Below are 21,945 nucleotides of genomic sequence, written 5' to 3'. Positions count from 1 at the left end.
AAATAGTCTTACTTGTTCAAACCAAACGGTTCAGATATATTTAGAAACAGGAGAGACCACAGAACATTTCACTTGGACCAAAACATAAAAATAAAAAAAATTAAAGAAAATATTTTTTCAGTGTAGTTTTTTTCCATTTTGGTCCGAGTGAAATGTTCTATGCTCTCTCCCGATTCTAAATATAGCTGAACCGTTTGGTTTGACGAATAAAAACAATTTTTATAAGCATTTTACAAAATGTCTATGGAAAATAAAATGGCGGATAAAAGTCTCTGGTACAGTGCTGAAGCAGGAAGTAGGCAGTCACTTTGCCTCTATTGAGGATATGCAATCTGCACCACTAATGCCACTGACACTTACTGTATCACCCCCGAGACAAGATGTGCTGTCATCAATTCAAATGATTGAAAATGTATAGTGGCTTTATGACTTATAGACTGACTTAGCAAACACATTACCTGCACAAAATTTGTAAATTGATGGAATTGATAAGAATAGAGTTGTTTTAAAAGAAATGTTATCACAGTGGATGGATCCCCCCCCTTCTAAATATCGTATTTTTATTTAAGAAAATATGTGATGTTTTTGACCCATCTCAGATTTTAACCCTTGATTGATAAACACTCCTAAGTCATAGCAAAACACATACATCTAATATAGACAAACATCATGCATTCTTGTAAACATTCCAAAGATGAAAGATGTATGTTCATTCACCATGCCATCACACTATATAAAGATGAAAGATGTATGTTCATTCACCATACCATCACACTATATAAAACAGACTTAGGTACTAGTCCATTGTACTGCGGTCACTGGAGGAGAGTAAACGGGGAGACGAGGTGGTCACTGGAGTATCTGGTTGTGACTTATGCCGGAGTTTATTTTTGAAATGTTGGAACACAAAGAACAACTCATCAAGAAACTGTATAAAGTATATTTCAATGGAATGTTCATGATCTATCTTTTTATATTTTGAAGAAAAAAATAGAAACATATCAATAAAGTGTCATAATTGAACATATTTCGACTATTGAGACTTAAAGTGTATGAATGTCAATGCGATCTAATGTGAACCAATCTCCATAGCAGCTTGAATGAATAACTGATTAACAGTCATGAGATGCTTTTTCAAAGACATTAAAATTGCTTCAAATCATTGAAATGACCTTCAAATAAATGGAAAAGTGATATCAATGCTGTGCCAGTTTGTGTCAGCTCTCTGACTGGTAAACTGTGTTCCTATGTGCATATTGAATGGATTGTTCGCAGTACTCATTGGCCTGTCATGAACACGATTCCTCAATATGAATATGTATTGATTGATATCATTTGATTTAATTTGAAAACAAACTGTCATTCTTCAATATACCTTTTTGAAGAAATGGACAGGTGACATGTCTTTTTAATGACATGTCGAAGGCGTATCTGCCCATGCAGCTCCCATCTTTGCCAGCAAGAGACATTGAGCCACCCTGTGCTCCTAAAATTAAGATTTATAATGGCAATCTAGGATTTTGAGCTCCACTGCATCTGAGAATGATGAGGTAACACCGAAGCTCTCAGCCCTGCAGTGCTAGTATCAAATAGCTAAAGTCTAATGTCTTTGACACCAGACACCAACTACATGCTAGACTCAATCCACACCCGCTGTAATATGCAATATTTTGTAATTTTAAGGTGAAGGGCCAAAAGCATGAGCGCAAAACAAAGGGAAAGTACACAGTGGATGAAACAATAGAAACACCACGTGAAGAAAAAAAACTTGAATTTTGAAGTAACTGAATCACAATTTACAAAGGCAGCTACTTAGGTGATTGCTAGTAACTTGAATAGCATAGCAGTATGCATCAGCTTCATAGGAGGTCTTTTATAGACAATTCAAAAGCCTTGGTGCTCAAATTGCAGGTGCATAAAAACATAGGCAAACTGCATTGGCACAGAGGAGCAGTGGGCACAAGGCGGGACACTTACTTGTTAAATGCCACAAAACATAGTGTATGGCACACTTTGAAGCTGTCACTGCTCCCTCACAACATTCCCATATTCAAAGCTTATATACCCTACCACTAGGGGTGCCAAACTCATTTTAGTTCACGGGCCACATACAACCCAATTTGGTCTCAGACAAAGAAAATCAATAATAACATATAAATGACAAAACCTCACAATTGTCCCGTTTCTTTTAGTTTAAAGAACGACATTTTAAGAACACGTTTTCATGTAGGGTTAACGCAGCTACCCCTCAAACAAATGATCAAATCTACTGTCTGTAAGTGCATTACAATTGACGGCAACTGTGCACTTCTCTATAGTCAAAGGTGCTGAAAATACTTCACATTGGATTGAAGGACTTCAATCAACACCATTTCTAGACTGCAAAGTCAATCCTCTAGTGGGCCGGATTGGACCCTTTGGTGGGCCGGGTATGGCCCCCGGGCTGTATGTTTAACACCCCTGCCCGGCACACTGCTAAACACGTTTCTAGAGTGGTTTCATGAACACTAGGGGCGGTCAAGTGCCTTCCATGGCCCCCCAATGACAAAACCTAGCTACCAATGAATCTTTGTGGCCAGTTCTGCAGGTATATTTCCACTTATTTTATTCAAAATTAGAAATGGTTTAATATCCCACTTGACACAGTTGAGAACAGTGAATTATAGATTTGAAGGTGTTGCCAAGGCAAAGAGGGTCATTTGATTCATATTAAGTGGCTAATTCATTGCATCATTGATGACATATGTTTGATAATGTGTAAATGTGAGCAATGTGTTTTCCTGTATGTGAAGACCGCCATGAGGAAATGTCGGTAGAGACCTTTCTCTGATTTTTCTCCTTTGTCAGTACACCACTGCCCTCTGGTGGTAATACACAGTCTCAACAATGGTGTCTGCATTGCTGGGTTCACATGGATAAATACAGCAAGCAAATGATTAATCTGAATGTTTGCATGATTCAGTCTTGGCATTAGTTTATCAGTCATTCGTTAGTTAGTTTGTTTCTTTTCACACACAAAAAATATGGTTTTACTGTACATGTGTACATGTCCTGTACAAGAAAGGTTCATAAATGCTAAAGGTTCTTCCCAAATTGACTAAAATCTGACTTAAAATGTGGGAGTACTGTTCTGCAAAAATAGCCACTTTTCTTAGCAACGTGCAACATGCAATCCTATGATTTTGTCATGTTGAATTTCCTGAGAAATCACTCACAAGAAAGATATGACATCCTCTATTAGATATGATAATATTATTTATTTATTTTGTTTTTATTATTAAATCCTCTTCGGGAATGCAATTCCACACTGTCATAAAATTGTGTTTTCTTTTTTAGACCACATGGGGAATTTGAGAAAATGGCTTTTGCAAAATATGAATAAAAAACCCACCAAAACAAATTCCATATCAGTGGAATTCCCCTTTAATTCATGATGATTCCAACCAATTTCAAAATGATATTTATACTTACATTATGTCATTTTCCCAAATTTGCATTCCAACAGTTAATACTATTGATCTGGGATACAATTATTATTTAAAAATTATGCCACTTTATTATTCAAAACAGTTGTCTCAAGTGCAGGATCAATGAGATAGTAACACTCACACATGAACACAGACAATCACACAAACAGATTGTGACTTGATGAAGGACAGTGTGGGACCTCTTTAAGCCCTGCAGAGCGCCATGCTTGTTAGAGAGGGTAACACCAAGCAGCAGCAGAAGCCCTGCAGAGCGCCATGCTTGTTAGAGAGGGTAACACCAAGCAGCAGCAGAAGCCCTGCAGAGCGCCATGCTTGTTAGAGAGGGTAACACCAAGCAGCAGCAGGCAGGGGAGGGGGTGGAGAAGGGGGGGGGGGGGTTGGGGTGACATTTGATAGTGAGGGTGAAGGTTGTCTAGGCCCATAGCATAAAAAACGGTGGGAAAGGACAGGGAGGGGTTGGAGGGGGTCTCGCAGAGATTGAATTTCAACAGGACAGCATTCCCGAAAAATTTCAAGACGGACAACGTGAGACAGCAAGGGGCCGGCACAAGAGCGTGGATGTCCCCCGTGGGAGCGCAGTTAGCGTCCAACCTGGTGTGAGAGGTGAGCTGGAGTGCTAGGGGATTCTGTGGAGTGTCCATCATATCTAGACAGCCAAACAAAGACTTTGCGTGTAGGACAGACGGACATGATGACAGACAGAAAGACAGACAACCTGATGAGCCACAGGAGTCAAACAATGTGACTTTCCACCCTGCCATTACTCTCTGTCATCCCGGCTGCTTTACACTTTTAGTGAGTGAACCTTTCCATCTAGCTAATTGTGCACTAACAGTACCTGTAACCTGTTACATACATCTAATATTCTGGGGGGGTGCATTACATTGACTAGTCATTTTCACAGTTCACCTGTGTTCTTGGAAAATAAAATAAGTTACAGTAACATTTCTGTGCCGTTTTTAGATGGTGTGTCTAACTGTCTAGGCGTGTTTTTGGGTGAAGGTCTGTGTTGGAAAGTATTTATTGAACAGCCAGGGGAAACACTGCCGCTCTCCCCATTCAGCCATTTGCTTCTAATGCCATCTGTAGTTTTCTCATCATAATAAGGCTGTAATAACAACTGCTTACTTATGACCCTTGCAGTAAATCCACTCATGGAACTGTCCCTCTGCTTTCAGACAGGGTTCAGAGCAGTTCCGCCCAGTTGTTCTACGAATTCAGAGGGCAGTGAGGGGTGCCGAATTCCCTGGCTGAGGATTAACAAACAGGAATGGAGAGCAGTGACAGAGGGGGAGATGCAGGAGGAGGGGGCACCAAAGACAATGATGGGGAGAACGATAAACACATGAAGAACCAGCTCAACACCGAGGAGAAAGGCGAGAAGGAGGTCAAAGTCAACGAGAAGGAGAAGAAGGAGAGGAGCAGCGTGTGGAGGAGCGGATGGGCACTGAGTGAAAGGCTGGCCATCAATGTCTCAGGGATGCGCTACGAGACTCAGCTTCGCACCTTAGCCCAATTCCCTGACTCCATGCTCGGTGACCCCCGACGGCGGATACGGTACTTTGACCCACTGCGGAACGAGCTCTTCCTGGACCGCAACCGGGCCTGCTTCGATGCCATTCTGTACTTCTACCAGTCAGGCGGGAGGCTTCGGAGGCCTGCTAACGTACCGCTGGATGTCTTTATGGACGAGCTGATGTTCTACGAGCTGGGAGAGGATATCATGAACCGCTTCAAGGAAGATGAAGGTTTCCCCAAAGAGGAGGAGAGGCCATTGCCAAGGAACGAAATCCAGAAAAGACTGTGGATGCTGTTTGAGCATCCCGAGTCGTCGGGGGGCGCACGCATCATCGCCATCGTCAGTGTCATGGTCATTGTGGTGTCCATCCTCATCTTCTGTCTGGAGACACTGCCAGAGTTCAGGGCCGAGAAAGAGATGCGAGAGGTAGGGAATGTGGAGAAAGCACTATGTCTGTGAGTCAGTGTCACTGTATGTCTGTGAGTCAGTGTCACTGTATGTCTGTGAGTCAGTGTCACTGTATGTCTGAGTCAGTGTCACTGTATGTATGTGAGTCAGTGTCACTGTATGTCTGCGAGTCAGTGTCACTGTATGTCTGTGAGTCAGTGTCACTGTATGTCTGTGAGTCAGTGTCACTGTATGTCTGTGAGTCAGTGTCACTGTATGACTCAGTGTCACTGTATGTCTGTGAGTCAGTGTCACTGTATGTCTGTGAGTCAGTGTCACTGTATGTCTGAGTCAGTGTCACTGTATGTCTGAGTCAGTGTCACTGTATGTCTGAGTCAGTGTCACTGTATGTCTATGAGTCAGTGTCACTGTATGTCTGTGAGTCAGTGTCACTGTATGTCTATGAGTCAGTGTCACTGTATGTCTGTGAGTCAGTGTCACTGTATGTCTATGAGTCAGTGTCACTGTATGTCTGAGTCAGTGTCACTGTATGTCTGTGAGTCAGTGTCACTGTATGTCTGAGTCAGTGTCACTGTATGTCTGCGAGTCAGTGTCACTGTATGTCTGTGAGTCAGTGCCACTGTATGTATGTGAGTCAGTGCCACTGTATGTATGTGAGTCAGTGCCACTGTATGTCTGTGAGTCAGTGTCACTGTATGTCTGAGTCAGTGCCACTGTATGTCTGTGAGTCAGTGTCACTGTATGTATGTGAGTCAGTGTCACTGTATGTCTGTGAGTCAGTGTCACTGTATGTATGTGAGTCAGTGCCACTGTATGTCTGTGAGTCAGTGTCACTGTATGTATGTGAGTCAGTGCCACTGTATGTCTGTGAGTCAGTGTCACTGTATGTCTGAGTCAGTGTCACTGTATGTATGTGAGTCAGTGCCACTGTATGTCTGTGAGTCAGTGTCACTGTATGTCTGTGAGTCAGTGTCATTGTATGTCTGAGTCAGTGTCACTGTATGTATGTGAGTCAGTGCCACTGTATGTCTGTGAGTCAGTGCCACTGTATGTCTATGAGTCAGTGTCACTGTATGTCTGAGTCAGTGTCACTGTATGTCTGTGAGTCAGTGTCACTGTATGTCTATGAGTCAGTGTCACTGTATGTCTGAGTCAGTGTCATTGTATGTCTGAGTCAGTGTCATTGTATGTCTGAGTCAGTGTCACTGTATGTCTATGAGTCAGTGTCATTGTATGTCTGAGTCAGTGTCATTGTATGTCTGAGTCAGTGTCACTGTATGTATGAGTCAGTGTCATTGTATGTCTGTGAGTCAGTGTCATTGTATGTCTGAGTCAGTGTCACTGTAGGTCTGTGAGTCAGTGTCACTGTATGTCTGTGAGTCAGTGTCACTGTATGTCTATGAGTCAGTGTCCCTGTATGTCTGAGTCAGTGTCACTGTATGTCTGAGTCAGTGTCATTGTATGTCTGTGAGTCAGTGTCACTGTATGTCTGTGAGTCAGTGTCACTGTATGTCTATGAGTCAGTGTCATTGTATGTCTGAGTCAGTGTCACTGTATGTCTGTGAGTCAGTGTCACTGTATGTCTATGAGTCAGTGTCATTGTATGTCTGAGTCAGTGTCACTGTATGTCTATGAGTCAGTGTCATTGTATGTCTGAGTCAGTGTCACTGTATGTCTGTGAGTCAGTGTCACTGTATGTCTGTGAGTCAGTGTCACTGTATGTCTGAGTCAGTGTCACTGTATGTCTGTGAGTCAGTGTCACTGTATGTCTGTGAGTCAGTGTCACTGTATGTCTGTGAGTCAGTGTCACTGTATGTCTGAGTCAGTGTCACTGTATGTCTATGAGTCAGTGTCACTGTATGTCTGAGTCAGTGTCACTGTATGTCTGTGAGTCAGTGTCATTGTATGTCTATGAGTCAGTGTCACTGTATGTCTGAGTCAGTGTCACTGTATGTCTATGAGTCAGTGTCACTGTATGTCTGAGTCAGTGTCACTGTATGTCTGTGAGTCAGTGTCACTGTATGTCTGTGAGTCAGTGTCACTGTATGTCTGAGTCAGTGTCAGAGGAATATAAAGTGAGGTTTTCAGGCTTTTGAGATTTCAGGAAAGTCGAATGGATGATATTGTGAGATGTGGCCGTAAGTATCTTCCTTTTAAGCAGAAAGGTAACACCAGCAAAATAGGGAGAACTGAACATGTCATTAACTGCGTGAAATCCTGCAATATCACTTGTATTAAATTCAACTCTAAATGTGGTACTGAATATGTTCAGGGTCTAGGCCGGGTATAGGATAAGATAAATGAGGGCAGTGGGTCATTTTGAAAAGCGCACTTCATTTGAACCAAACACCGATCAAACTTCTCCCAACAGTTTGTGTGGAGAGGCCACATGTGGAATGGAACTACTCCATTCATTCAATGCCACTTGTTGAAATAGAGCTGTGACTTACGGCTCAATGAATTTGTAAGAAAGTCCAGATCAGGCCTGCATGTGCCTCGTGCTCCTGAATGGGGATGTGTTGTGACTCCATGTGTCCAATGGAAACCTGATAGCAGCAGCAGCAGCAGCAGCAGGTGTTTAGGTAAACACACACGTGGGTCGGTAAGTACTCCAGTGTGTTAAGAGGACGGAACATTGACATGGAGACAGACAATTATTGACCAATATGGTTGGAAGCAGACCAGAGAGAGACACAGGGAGGCTTATGGCGTGATTATTTTAGTCGGCTATTTGATACAGTTGGATTGAGGGAGGGCGCAGGGTGCAGGGAAATGGGCGGAGATTGGAATACAAAAACAAGGGGAGAGAAAGGAAAGGGGACAGTGAGGTGAGAGGTCATACACAGTGAGGTGAGAGGTCATACACATAGCACAAAGGTGAGCCGTGACCTTCCCGATGGCTCAGATCTGGAGACGTTGAATAAGTGACATTCGTTGTGTCATGTTAACACATTCCTCTAGGACTGCTGCGCTCGGGCCGCGCTGCCTTTTGCACGAGGGGAGCTGCCAGGAAACTACTGTAACCTACTCGCATGTCCCAGTCAGCGGGCCGAGCCAACCGCGTGGGCAATGCTGTGCTGGCTGCAGCGGCCGGGGTGATGGGATAGCGACGAAGGTGGAGACGCGCGGGCGGGGAGGGGGTGCAGCGTGGGGCCACTCTCATGTTTCTCTGTGGAGATCTCAAGATGCTATATATAGTCTTAGGAGAGCCCCGGGCGCACATCAACACATAGATAGTCCACCTTTATTAATAAACACCGTCACTGACCTGCTACTGAAAGTCGCGACATGAGGAATAAGTTAGTGTCAATTTAAACGAGGCACGTTTATATTACACGCTACGGCGGCGGCATGCTAGCGATCCGGTTTTCTCATTCACACCATACTTTTTGATTATGTTTTATGACTTGATAAGGAAATATAATGTGCTTTAATCAAAACAGCCACTTGACTGTACAGAGCGTGGACATACTGTACAGAGCGTGGACATACATGGAATGGGAGACAGGTGGACTGACAGAGAGATTGGCATAACTATGATTGAAATGTGAAGTCACACGTGTCAAACGCTTTGGTAATGTTGATTGATTGATTCGACTTGATCAGAAGAGCACAAAGATCACATGTCAGAAATTGTTTGGAAATGAACACACAAGTAAATAGGTCGCCATAAATTAAGTTGACATTCAAATTGGGGACAATCGCCCTGTTTTTGTTTGTTTGCTTGTTTGTTTGTTTGTTTGTTTGTTTTTTACTATTCTGTATTTGGAGGAAGATGTCTATTACAGTCGATTCTTGTTATTGTGATACTTATATGCAAAATTTTACAAGTCCATCTTTTCTTTCCCCCCTGCTCTCTCCTCTTTCAGGATTATGTTTACAAGTACTACTCCTATCCAAAGAACATATCAGACACCATGCCCCCACCGCCCGGCGTCTTCCAGGACCCCTTCTTCATGGTGGAGACCATGTGCATCTGCTGGTTCGCCTTTGAGCTCCTCATGCGCTTCCTTTGTTCCCCCAGTAAGCTGCACTTCTTCAAGGACGTCATGAACATCATCGACTTCAGCGCCATCCTGCCCTTCTTCGTCACGCTGGGAACAGAGCTGGCCAAGGACAACGACGCTACCCCGGCCACGTCCCTGGCCATCATCCGAGTCATCCGCTTGGTGAGGGTCTTCCGGATCTTCAAGCTGTCGCGTCACTCCAAGGGCCTCCAGATCCTGGGCCAGACGCTGAAGGCTAGCATGCGCGAGCTGGGCTTGCTCATCTTCTTCCTGTTCATTGGAGTCATCCTCTTCTCCAGCGCCATCTACTTTGCCGAGGCCGACCACACCAACACGTCCTTCGTCAGCATCCCGCACGCCTTCTGGTGGGCCGTCGTCACCATGACCACGGTGGGCTACGGCGACATGTACCCAGAGACGGTGTGGGGCAAGATGGTGGGCTCCATGTGCGCCATCGCCGGCGTGCTCACCATCTCGCTGCCTGTGCCCGTCATCGTGTCCAACTTTAGCTACTTCTATCATCGCGAGACTGAATGTGAGGACCACAACCAATACACCCACATCAACACCTCGGTGTGGGAGGACGAGGAGCCGGAGGAGGAGGACACAGAGGAAGGGGACGGGGATGCGGAGGGAGATTACTATGCCATCGAGGGCACCTGCAACCCTCTGAATGGCACTCTGTTGGGTGGACTGTGTGCAGGGCAGAGCAGAGAGTCCAGAGGGGGGAATATGTATTTAAGAGAACCACTAGTGACTCAGGTGTAACAGACTGTTATGAGTGAATGAGAGAGAATAAAGAGGAGTTTATTATAAGTCCAGGGAGTCTGAAGAGAGACTAGCAAGCAGAAACTGGTAAAAAGTGTGAAGTGAAATCATAAATATAACACAAATGCACTTACTAACACACCAGACAACCCTTAACTGCCTTTTAATGTTCTTACCGTGTTGATGATTTTTTACAAGGGTCGGTATTTAGAATAAACAAGAGTTGTCACTGAAAAGCCAACTTTTGCCCGATAGTTTAAAATAAGCAGAATAACAAATTACTGTGAGTATTACTTTCCAGGGTCATGATATGAATGAAGCGATGAGCTGTAAATTATGAAGCATATTAGCTTTAGCTTGTGTTTGGAATGAAACCGACTTTCTGAATTTCTGTGCCTTGAAACTATAATGTCTTAGTACCGGCACTTTGTGCCTTCATGTTGAAATGGAAGCAGATGTATTGGCAATGTGGATATGTCATATCAATCATAGAAATCAGATTAGAATAAGTTGTAAAGTCAACATCTCTATAGTTTTTGCTAATGTGCCAGCATTCTCATTCACCTGAGAGGACTGGCATAACCTTTTGAAAAGGAATGTATAACACCATAGCATCACTTGACACACTGATGTTTTGATCGCTAATGCCAAAGGCCTGTATTATCTGCTGGATTGTGAAATAATTGTTTTTAATAAAGATTCTATTTTATTTATTTTCTTAAAAGATGTGGTGTTATTTGTGCCCCATGGTGTTTAGGTGCTGAGCAGCTGGGTGATTATTTGCAGAAAATAAATAAACTTACCCTGGTAGGCCTACCTAACCTTACGCTGCCAGATGGGGCGCCCCCATCTGGCAGCGTCAGGTTAGGTAGGCCTACCATTGCACAAGGATAAGATGCTGCCATTTTGTGCTGAAAATGTAGGATAAACACAGGTGCAATCAACACACTAATGAGGGTTTCCAAATTCCAATCATTGGAGTTGGAATCCCTCATTAGTGTTTTGCTTGCACCTGTGTTTACCCTGCCTTTTCGGCACAAAATGACCCCCATGAAAAGGGTCTATAGTCCACAAGTCCAAAGTAAGCAGCTGCAGTGCGGGCTGCTCCAGCACCGCCTGCAACAGTAACCTTTTATGTAGGCTGTAAATGTCAATTTTCCACATCTCTAATTGTTTGGCATAAACCCCTTGGTCATAATATTTTGTACAGCTGATATAGTTTGGATTGCTGATTCAGCCAGGAGATGTAATTTAGAAAATATGTGTAAGCCATCTTAAACAGAACGAGCAATCAATTGTCAAGTCATGTAAACTTCACAGCCACAAAATGTAATCAGTCACAAATGAGCAGATAATTACTGCATGGGGAATAGAAAGGTGTCATTATCATAGGAAACGTGATTTCACAAGATCCTGTGCAAGACGCCATTGACAGCAATACTACTGTACTGGCACAACCCTTCTGAAATGAGTAGACAGTTTGGTATTGCACTGTTAATTTAATCTATGAGGTATATGTGATACATTAAATTGGAGAAAAACAATTATATACTTAGGCTTCTTGAACACAACTGTTAATCACAATGTCCTGACAGGTTGAGTTTGTCTTTGGACTCTAGTACGGTCATGACTGACCTTCCCAGCACCTACAGTAAGCAATATTTTTTTTCCCATGATGGCGAAGGCTAGGCGAAGGCATGACCCGCCCCTCTCTGCCTCTGATTGGCTGACTGTACTCAGCTGCTCCCACCTTCTTTCCAGGCAAGCCAGAATTATCTCAAACGTGAGCAGCAGGTGCAAAACACAATTAAATCAACAAGCATGAGATATTTCATTATATGGAACGTTACAATTGCAGACCCTATATCTGAGTTATTTAGGCCTAGTTAGCCTATTGCACAGACGTGTAATTTTTTCTTGTCATTCCAAATTTAATCACATTGTTGCTCTGATTAAGTAGACGTACAGTTATTTGTGTAAAAAAAAGACAGCTAAAGCAGAAGCACTGATTCAACTTAATTACTCAAGTAAAAGGAAAAAAGTACAGGCTCTGAAATGTACTCAAGTATAAAAGTAAAAGGTTTTCTGTGCAAGGCAAATAGAAACTCACATCATATTAATATAATTAAACTCAAAACATATTTTAAGATGCATAAAGACTATACTTTAATCTTCTAGTCTTAGTTGCTATGACCGACTAGCTCAGAGAGTTGCTTGTGGGTTTGACACTCAGTGACTTTTGAGGTTGTGGGTTCGATCCTCAGTCAGTTTTGAATGTTGACAGCCAGAGGAAAGAGTCATTTAAAGCCGTGAGAAAACCTCATTCGATCTGTCTGACTTTGTGTATATGACATGTCTGGATCTCTTTGCAGTCTGTCCACAGTGTCCATTTCTGTGGATCTGTAGGAGGCGCTGTGTCGATCTGTGTATCTGCCTGTAGGAGGCGCTACGCTGGTGATGTTAAAGACAGGGCAGTGCTGTAATATGTCTCCTCCATCGGGAATCGAACCAACAGCCTACCTGTCAGACAGAGACAGTGACACAGCCACTCAGCCGACTGAGCTATGAGCTGTTGGGAGTTAAATTTCTGATTTCTACACACTGTATTCACACTGACAATAACACAGAGCATAAAGAGTGAGACAGGTGAGATTTGTACCAGTGAGTTTAGCTAGAGTCAGGAACTGACTAGTCTCCTTCATCAGCTTATTTCTATCAGTGTTCAAACTACTGGTGATGATAAAGAAGGATCACTGCTGCAGCTTATAATGCGAGTACTTTTTAAGAAATTGCCTGAGGCTGGGATTGAACCAAGAACCTTTACATATCACACAACATTCACATGTTTGTCTGAGAGAGCTATAATCCACTTTCTCTAAAGCTCTTATCATATTTAGTCAACCTCATCCTGATTTTATTTAGTCAAGTTTTCGTCGACTAAGTGTCTAAGTATTTTCATCTCATCTTAGTCAAAGAAAACTGTAACTATTCATTAGAATTTCCAAACTTATTGTAAAGATATATTAATCTGTTATTCTGGAATTGTTTTAAGGTTTGAATGTGCAATACAGACACAGATGTTTAACTTCTTCTTCTCTTCTGATTGGATCTCTTCCCAATTCGTCCCTCCCTAATATTTTTAGTCTAGTTTTCACCAGTGAAAATAGGTAGTCGACTAACATTTTTCCTCATAGTTTTCGTCTACGAAATCAACACTGCTATGGATGCATGTCTCCACCTAGTGGTGCACTCCTCTTCCAAACTCACACGCACTTTTCCACAACTACACCATGTATCTGAAACAATGTTTACTTACTGTCAATCTCATCAAAGTTTCTGAAGACCATCTCCACGTGATCCCACTCCATAAAGCTGCATTTCTAAATGAAGGGCTGGGCAAACACCACATACTGATACATATTTCAATTCAAATACATGTCACTCTTGAATGAGTAAATGGGCATTGACACTATTTTTATATAACCCTTGATCAATTCTCATTAATCTTTTCTTTTTTATTTGTCTTGAATGTGATTGGATGAACGTTTGACTCTAGGCCAATCACAGGCAGAGCGGGTGCCTCCAGCCTTCGCCATCATCCGGAAAAAAATATTGCCTACATACTGCATTGGTCTCAAGCTCACTGGAACACATAAGCTTTTCCACCACAACAGGATGGTGACGCATGGAACGTTATGTGTGAACCATTTGGCCACTAGAGAGCGCTGCTGCCCACATATACAAGACTCAGAAGCATGTTCCCCAACCTTTTTCTCCTATGAGCTGTGACAGATCAGCAGTACTGTAATATTAGGACCATCCAGCAGGTGTATATTCTCCTGAATCGACCTCCTGGCTTGTTTTATGGTGTGATCATTATCAAATTGCTGTATCATTGCCTCTGTGTTTGCATTTATACTCTTAACTGTGCTACAAAAGTGCACAGATTGAACTAAACAGTTTATGTCACATTACATGTTTAATGGCATTCAGTGATTTTCCTTTCTGGTCATACAGAATAGGCTAGTACATTCATAAGTTCCTTGGACTTTCCACTTATAAAAGTTAACACTATCAGCTGCATATTAATATCATGTCAACATTATTTGGCAACATAGGCCATATTTTACTCACATACGCACATGACATTCAATTTATAAATAATATGCAAAACATAGCAAATAAGTTAGAAAAATAACATTGGTATTCAATGTTGAAGACAAAACAAATAACAATTTAGTATCACCCTGCACTGCAGAAATGGAATTTCAACACATCAACACCATAATTTAACTGGATTCTAAAATCAAGATCAAGTAGTCTATATTCAACCAGGACAACACAGTGAGATTGTTTGAATCTACAGATAGACTTATCTGTGCAGTGTATTCATTTCCGGTGTCTCTCCTTCATCTTTACTTGTCCACTGAGAACTGAGGACTGACCATAGAGTTTAGGCCCATTCCTAGAGGATCGTCTGAGTCCATGTTGAAACTTTCTTGAGCGTGTGGAAGCTGTTCAAACACACTCTCCACTGACAAAGTATTCCTGAGGGGTAAGAATCGAGTAAAGGGGAGGTGGTGTCTGTCTGGGGAATGTTTTGATGCCAGCGACACAGGAAGCCCGTGGTGCGTAGACAGGAAGCGGGTGTATCCATCTGCCAGCAGCAGCTCTCTGAAGGTGCAGTCAGCCGCTGTGTAGTGCCTCTGAAAATCACAATGCAACATGTGGTTGACTTTCTTTTTGGATTCGTATATATATATATATAGGCTATATTACAGGATCTGTCTATACTTGTTTCATATCAAGGACCTATTTTAGTCCACATTAGTGACAGTTCTTGACTTGAGGGGATATATTGCCTCTCAGAAGCATTCCCTAATCGTGCTAACTTCTTGTTATTTAAATACTGGTGAAGTTAAACAATGCGTTGACCCCTGTAACCCCCTCAAGGACCCCTAGTGGTACTCCGGACCCCACCGTGATTACCACTGGTTTAGGGTATTGTAGTGTGATGACCCTCCCACTTTCCTGGGCCTGTGTTGCAGGAGTCTGGATGGGGTCCTTAGGCTGATTGGGTGCACCTGGGCCCGGTGTGCTCTTTGGCCTTTAAAACCTTTAGACATTCAGTGTCTCTCTCACACCGATGCACCTTTTTGTCTTTTGTTCTGTTTAATGTAGTTTGTGTTGTCTAGTTAAATGATTTCCCCTTAGTTTTAAGTTATTGATTTAACTTTTACTTGGGCATACAACTCCTCCTATATTACAACCCAGCTCAAGGAAGTAAGAAAGGAGTCATAAGCCAAAGTAAAAGTTAAAACACTAAGGAGTGTACAACAACAACATAAACTACTAGATCAAATAAAAGAACAGAACAAAAACGTGTGGTCTGAAGGCTTTTAAAGGCCAAAGAGTACACCTGGCCCAGGTGCCCCCAAAGACCCCAACCAGGCTCCTGCCAGACAAGGCCAGGAGAGTGGGAGGGCCGACGCAGTGCTTACCTGTCCTCTCAAATGGCCTCCACTGTCCACACAGAGATAGAGAGACGATGACAGGCCCTTGATGACTGTCTGGCCACGTTCAACTGATCTCAGCTCCAGCACACCTGGAAACACAGAACAGAAATAAACCAACTGATCTCAGCTCCAGCACACCTGGAAACACAGAACAGAAATAAACCAGTCGAAAGCCACTTTGCTCCAAAAGTCGATCCTGTATAGCAAACAGTCTTTGCTGCATTCAAATGAGAGATGCCAGCCCAGGACCACATGTCACCCCCCCCCCCCCCACTCCCAAAAAAAAAACAAAAAAACAAGGGGCTTCTGTCTAACTGTTAACTTTTTATATATGATATAATAGACCACATTCGATCGACATCAATGTAATGCAGAATATGCACATTCTAAAGGAGGGAAAGGAGTTGAATGGCATCCAAGTATGTCCTCTGACTTGTCTGCCAAACACTCACTGTGGAGAGTCTGAGCAGCACCTCCTGAAACTCTCCCGTCTGCGCTCATCTCCAGATACATCCCTCTCCTGTGATTCTCTGCAACAAAAGAAGAAGACGTCAAAGTATTTGAGCGAGAACATCATCTTGTCAATATCATTCAGACTGAATGACATTGACATAAGACATTGTTAGTTATGAATATAATATTATTCAGACCCGACACATTGTTTAGTTATGAGTATAATATTATTCAGACCCGACACATTGTTTAGTTATGAGTATACCTGTGTAGAGGTGCCTCTCTCTGACTTGATCGCTCAAGGCCAAAATTGGGCTGGAGTCGGCGATGTAAAATGATCGAGAGAAAGTTAGACGAATGATGAAGAGAAAGGCAGAGAAGAAAGAGAAGCAAGTGTGTGGAAACATGGCCATTGAGAAGAGGAGACTGAGTCAAATTCCAGATAAAGAAAAAGTAAATAATATAAATAATAAATACAAAATAAATAGCGTATGAATAAATAGACAAGAAATATACAGTTGCCTGCTTGATCAAATTCTAACTCGGGCCAAAGTCTGGGCCCTTATAAAGGAGTGTGTGGGGGCCACAGAGAAGGAGGTCCTAGACACATTCTATGTATGGGCTTCTTCCTGGTCCAGTAAATTATACAAGTCTTTCCTCAATTCTACGTATACTGTTAAGTCCATCAGCGCCTCAAGTGCTCTTTGGAAAAATGTATACAAACCAATTAATAGAGTGAAACCAAACATATGTCACACAGTGAGTTTGGGTATTGCCACTGTTACTCCACTTCTAACAAGTAGTTGAACATCATTCTGGACTGGTTATGTATAAGAAATATATCGTTGTACATTTTGAGTATAGATTCTCTGACTTAACAGAATAATTAAATTCTCATGGGAGAATTTTGTGTTCTCCTAAATGGCTGTGAACATTTTCCTATACAAGCAATATACTGTACATAATATTGTGTAAATAATATACCGGTATTATAATTTAGTCCAAAATGCAGATTTCCATCATTGCATTCAATAGATCTATAATAAAAAGACAATGATTTTGATGGTCTGCCTTGATAAATATTGGTAAAAGTGCTTACTCATGTTCACACCAATCAACTTACAGTAACCCAGGGAGACGGGGGAGTATTTTCCCAATTTCCACTTCTTCAAAATATACACATTTCACAACTGCAACAGTAAATTGTGACTCACTTCCGGCGATGTTAGGAACAGTTGTGTTTATCTTCTTTGTGCGTGTTTGTGTGCGTGCATGTGTGCGTGTTTGTGTTTGTGTGTGCATGTGTGTGTGTGTGTGTGTGTCTGTGTGTGTGTGTGTGTGTGTGTCTGTGTGATATGGTTTGCACATAAGGCCCCGGAAAGGGACACTTTTGTGATGGGTCATTCTGGGAAACATCGAAAGGATGTTTAAGCAGGGCTCATTTGTCTGGCTGCAGGAGGCCTGGTTCTCATACGTTTTATTTTTTTACCACATGCGCAGCTGCGCGTGGTCAAGAGACGGCTTTTTGGGGTGAGTCATTCATTCATTCAGTCAGAAACGGATAACGGTGATGATGTCATCAGTGATGATGTCATCCGTGATGATGTCATGCCAAATATTTTGGTGGTTTCATCCTCATCAGGTATTTTGACTCTTGACTATAAGAGGGCCAAGTCTTCATTAAGAAGGTCCTCATGTTTTTCTCTGAAACGGATTCTGTTGAGAAGTTCTGCGTATGTTCTGTCGTTGCCTTGGCGTCATTGGCGATGGTTCTGTTCCAGTGTTACACATCTGAACATCTGCCAGAGGTTGAAGATATCGAAAACATCTTTAAATCTGCCAAACTATGGCTGTTGAAGATGTAGTTTCTTTGAATGGGCTTGTGCTGCATGAGGTCGCCTGGATGCTACATGACGCACGTGGTCCTCGTCCTTGTTTTAATCAGACAAGCAGTGCATCGATAAGCTGTTGGCAGGTTGATGTATGATAAACTCGCCCAATAGAAACTTCACCTGTGAGTCCTGCAGTTAAACCAAAGTCTGGTCTTCTGGACCAATAAGGCTTTTTGAAGGCGTTTACTTGAAAAACTGTAAACTGAAAGCCAAATGGAGCAAATGATTTGAGGTCTGTTGGTTTCACTGCAGGTTTTACAGACTGATGATACAAATAATCAAAGCATGTTTGGTCAGGGAGGACAACAGATCGGACCAGCCAATATCCCACTTCTAATAAGGGGCCAATATTGCTCTGTTGTACCTATGGTGCTCCTCGAGCAAACAAGGAAGTAACTTTGGTCACAGAGTGAACCCTCTTGGAACCCTCTTTGTTAGTTCTCACTATGGATTTACATAGAAAATGACTAAGTACACGAGTCACAACATGTACATGTGAGTGTTTCTGGCAGATCACATGATCAAGTTAACGTACGCTCCCTCGCAAGTGGAGAAGCTAATCCAAGTGCTGCCTCTGGCTAAAAGCTGATTGGCTTGACTTGTCTTCTGAATGATGCTAATTTCTAAAATGCACTTCCTTGATAGCTGCATCATAATGAGCAGCAGATACTGGAAACACCAAACATATATGAAGTGCTTGATTGAGCTCTAATTGGAGAAGCAGGCCTCCTGCAGTCAGACGAATGGACTCTTAAACATCCTTTTCATTTAATAATTGAATTCACCTTTATTTATACAGGGGCGCCTCACTGAGAGCAATGATCTTTTTCAGGAGTGTCCTGTTCACATTAGATACAGTACATACATTTATTAGGTTACATTACAATACTACACAACACTGCATCTTTAAACTGTGGGAGGAAACCCACACAGAATATGCAAACTCCACACAGAAAGGACCGGGGTGGAGATTTGAACCCACGGGCCTTCTTGCTGTGAGGCGACAGTGCTGCTAACCACTGAGCCACCGTGCCGCCCTTTCAATGTTTCCCAGAATGACCCATGACCCTGAGAGTCACAAAATTGTCAATTTGACAACAGGAGAGGGAATTGCCCCCTACCCACCATCACCCTTTCTCTTTCTTTCCGGGGCCAAACCATATCACACACACACACACACACACACACACACACACACACACACACACACACACACACACACACACGTCGTGCACGAACGAGCACGCACACACACACACACACACACACACACACACACACACACGTGCACGCTCGAACGAACACGCACACACACACACACACACACACGCACGCACGAACACACACACACACACACACACACATGTGCATGCACGAACGAGCATGCACACGCACGCACGCGCACACACACACACACACACACACACACACACAATTCGACTTCTTGAAAAAAAACAGGTATCTGAATGAAAACTATTTTGTGCAGCTATTCACCTTATGTAGCCCCGCCCACTTGATCCCGTTGTGCTACAACTTCCTGTTCAAAACACCTTCTGTTTTACCTGCTCAAACCTCACTGGTGGCTCTTAGGGGTACTGCATACACCTTAATTAACACAATATAAGTGCTTAGTGTCCTCTAGTAAGAGAGTGGCATCAGCAGAGGACCAAAATGCGAGACTCATTAGCCAATGAACAGCCAGGAATGGGTCTCGCGCTACTTTTGCATGCTAAAATAAAGCTGATAATGTACAATTTGATTCAAGGGATGAAAAACCCTTTCAATGTACAACACAAACTGTCTATTTTGCTGCAACTTGACAGTGCTGCTTTTTTTACTCAAGAGTTCCACTTTCTACTTCCTGGAAAAAAAACTGGTCCATTGGAGTGAATGGAGATGTCGGAACTCTTCTATTATACGGCTCTGGAAGTGCTGTACTGTCACAGGAAGTGTCAACACAATAGGAACTGATTGGCTGACCCCTGCGTTGGAACATAAGGTGAATATTTGTTGTCTTTTTGTTTATGTGTGTTACCCCACACATAAACAAAAAGACAACAAAATATTTGAAGAGAATGAATTTTGGATGTAGCGTTTTAGCAATTTTTACTGAATGCTAACTAGATCATGAGAGACTGTGCTAAGCTGTATAGCTGTCATTGCTGACTTGTCATTGTATGTGGCATGAGAAGAAAATAAAGAATTAATTCACTCACTCACTCACTCACTCACTCACCTACTCACTCACTCACTCACAGGTAGTGGTACACACACTTATGTTGTCATCCCTTGAACAATACGTATGTATTAGATAGGCCCACTGTACTCAACAAGCTTGCGATCATCAGAGCAGCCATTTTGTGTCTGAAAGGCAGGATAAACACAGGTGCAACAAAAACATTAATGAGGGCCCCAGCACTGGAATACCTAAATTAATACCTAACATTAATGTTTTGGTTGCACCTGTCTTTACCCTGCCTTTCAGACACAAAATGGCTGCTGTGAAAAATCAATTCAGTCTCAATTCCGTTCTTTGGTTTAATGTAGTTTGTGCTGTGCAGTTATTTTAATAAATTATTGTTTTCACTTTTTCTTTGGCAGCCTGCATGTGACGGGGGTTGAACTGTTCACCACTCTGTGTACACAGCCTGCATGTGACGGGGGTTGAACTGTTCACCACTCTGTGTACACAGCCTGCATGTGACGGGGGTTGAACTGTTCACCACTCTGTGTACACAGCCTGCATGTGACGGGGGTTGAACTGTTCACCACTCTGCGTACACAGTCTGCATGTGACGGGGGTTGAACTGTTCACCACTCTGTGTACACAGCCTGCATGTGACGGGGGTTGAACTGTTCACCACTCTGCGTACACAGCCTGCATGTGACGGGGGTTGAACTGTTCACCACTCTGCATACACAGCCTGCATGTGACGGGGGTTGAACTGTTCACCACTCTGCGTATACAGCCTGCATGTGACGGGGGTTGAACTGTTCACCACTCTGCGTATACAGCCTGCATGTGACGGGGGTTGAACTGTTCACCACTCTGCGTATACAGCCTGCATGTGACAGGGGTTGAACTGTTCACCACTCTGCGTACACAGCCTGCATGTGACGGGGGTTGAACTGTTCACCACTCTGCGTACACAGCCTGCATGTGACGGGGGTTGAACTGTTCACCACTCTGCGTACACAGCCTGCATGTGATGGGGGTTGAACTGTTCACCACTCTGCGTACACAGCCTGCATGTGACGGGGGTTGAACTGTTCACCACTCTGTGTACACAGCCTGCATGTGACGGGGGTTGAACTGTTCACCACTCTGCGTATACAGCCTGCATGTGACGGGGGTTGAACTGTTCACCACTCTGCGTATACAGCCTGCATGTGATGGGGGTTGAACTGTTCACCACTCTGCGTATACAGCCTGCATGTGACGGGGGTTGAACTGTTCACCACTCTGCGTATACAGCCTGCATGTGACGGGGGTTGAACTGTTCACCACTCTGCGTACACAGCCTGCATGTGACGGGGGTTGAACTGTTCACCACTCTGCGTATACAGCCTGCATGTGACGGGGGTTGAACTGTTCACCACTCTGCGTACACAGCCTGCATGTGACGGGGGTTGAACTGAACTGTTCACCACTCTGCGTACACAGCCTGCATGTGATGGGGGTTGAAGTGAACTGTTCACCACTCTGCGTACACAGCCTGCATGTGATGCGGGTTGAAGTGAACTGTTCACCACTCTGCGTACACAGCCTGCATGTGATGCGGGTTGAAGTGAACTGTTCACCACTCTGCGTACACAGCCTGCATGTGACGGGGGGTGAACTGTTCACCACTCTGCGTACACAGTCTGCATGTGACGGGGGTTGAACTGTTCACC

The 21,945-nt window shown here is 43.3% G+C and overlaps 1 protein-coding gene and 1 pseudogene across 2 annotated transcripts; one reads left to right on the top strand and one right to left on the bottom strand.

Moving 5' to 3' along the window:
- Positions 1 to 4,758: 4,758 nt before the first annotated feature.
- LOC310775748 (potassium voltage-gated channel subfamily A member 1 pseudogene) lies at positions 4,759 to 10,190 on the top strand (annotated as a pseudogene). The gene is made up of 2 exons: positions 4,759 to 5,433; positions 9,285 to 10,190. The product of its transcript is annotated as a potassium voltage-gated channel subfamily A member 1 pseudogene (transcript).
- Positions 10,191 to 14,605: 4,415 nt separating this feature from the next.
- LOC310775747 (fibroblast growth factor 21-like) lies at positions 14,606 to 16,566 on the bottom strand (the record flags this gene model as incomplete). Its single annotated transcript, XM_083635886.1, has 4 exons — positions 14,606 to 14,896; positions 15,692 to 15,795; positions 16,159 to 16,236; positions 16,425 to 16,566. 4 exons carry the CDS (start codon positions 16,564 to 16,566, stop codon positions 14,606 to 14,608), a joined length of 615 nt encoding a protein of 204 aa, XP_083492012.1.
- Positions 16,567 to 21,945: the final 5,379 nt, after the last annotated feature.

The sequence above is a fragment of the Poromitra crassiceps genome (assembly GCF_964638095.1).
Source record: "Poromitra crassiceps genome assembly, chromosome: 4".
Lineage (NCBI taxonomy): Eukaryota > Metazoa > Chordata > Actinopteri > Beryciformes > Melamphaidae > Poromitra > Poromitra crassiceps.
This window is presented reverse-complemented; position numbering and strand designations above follow the sequence as displayed.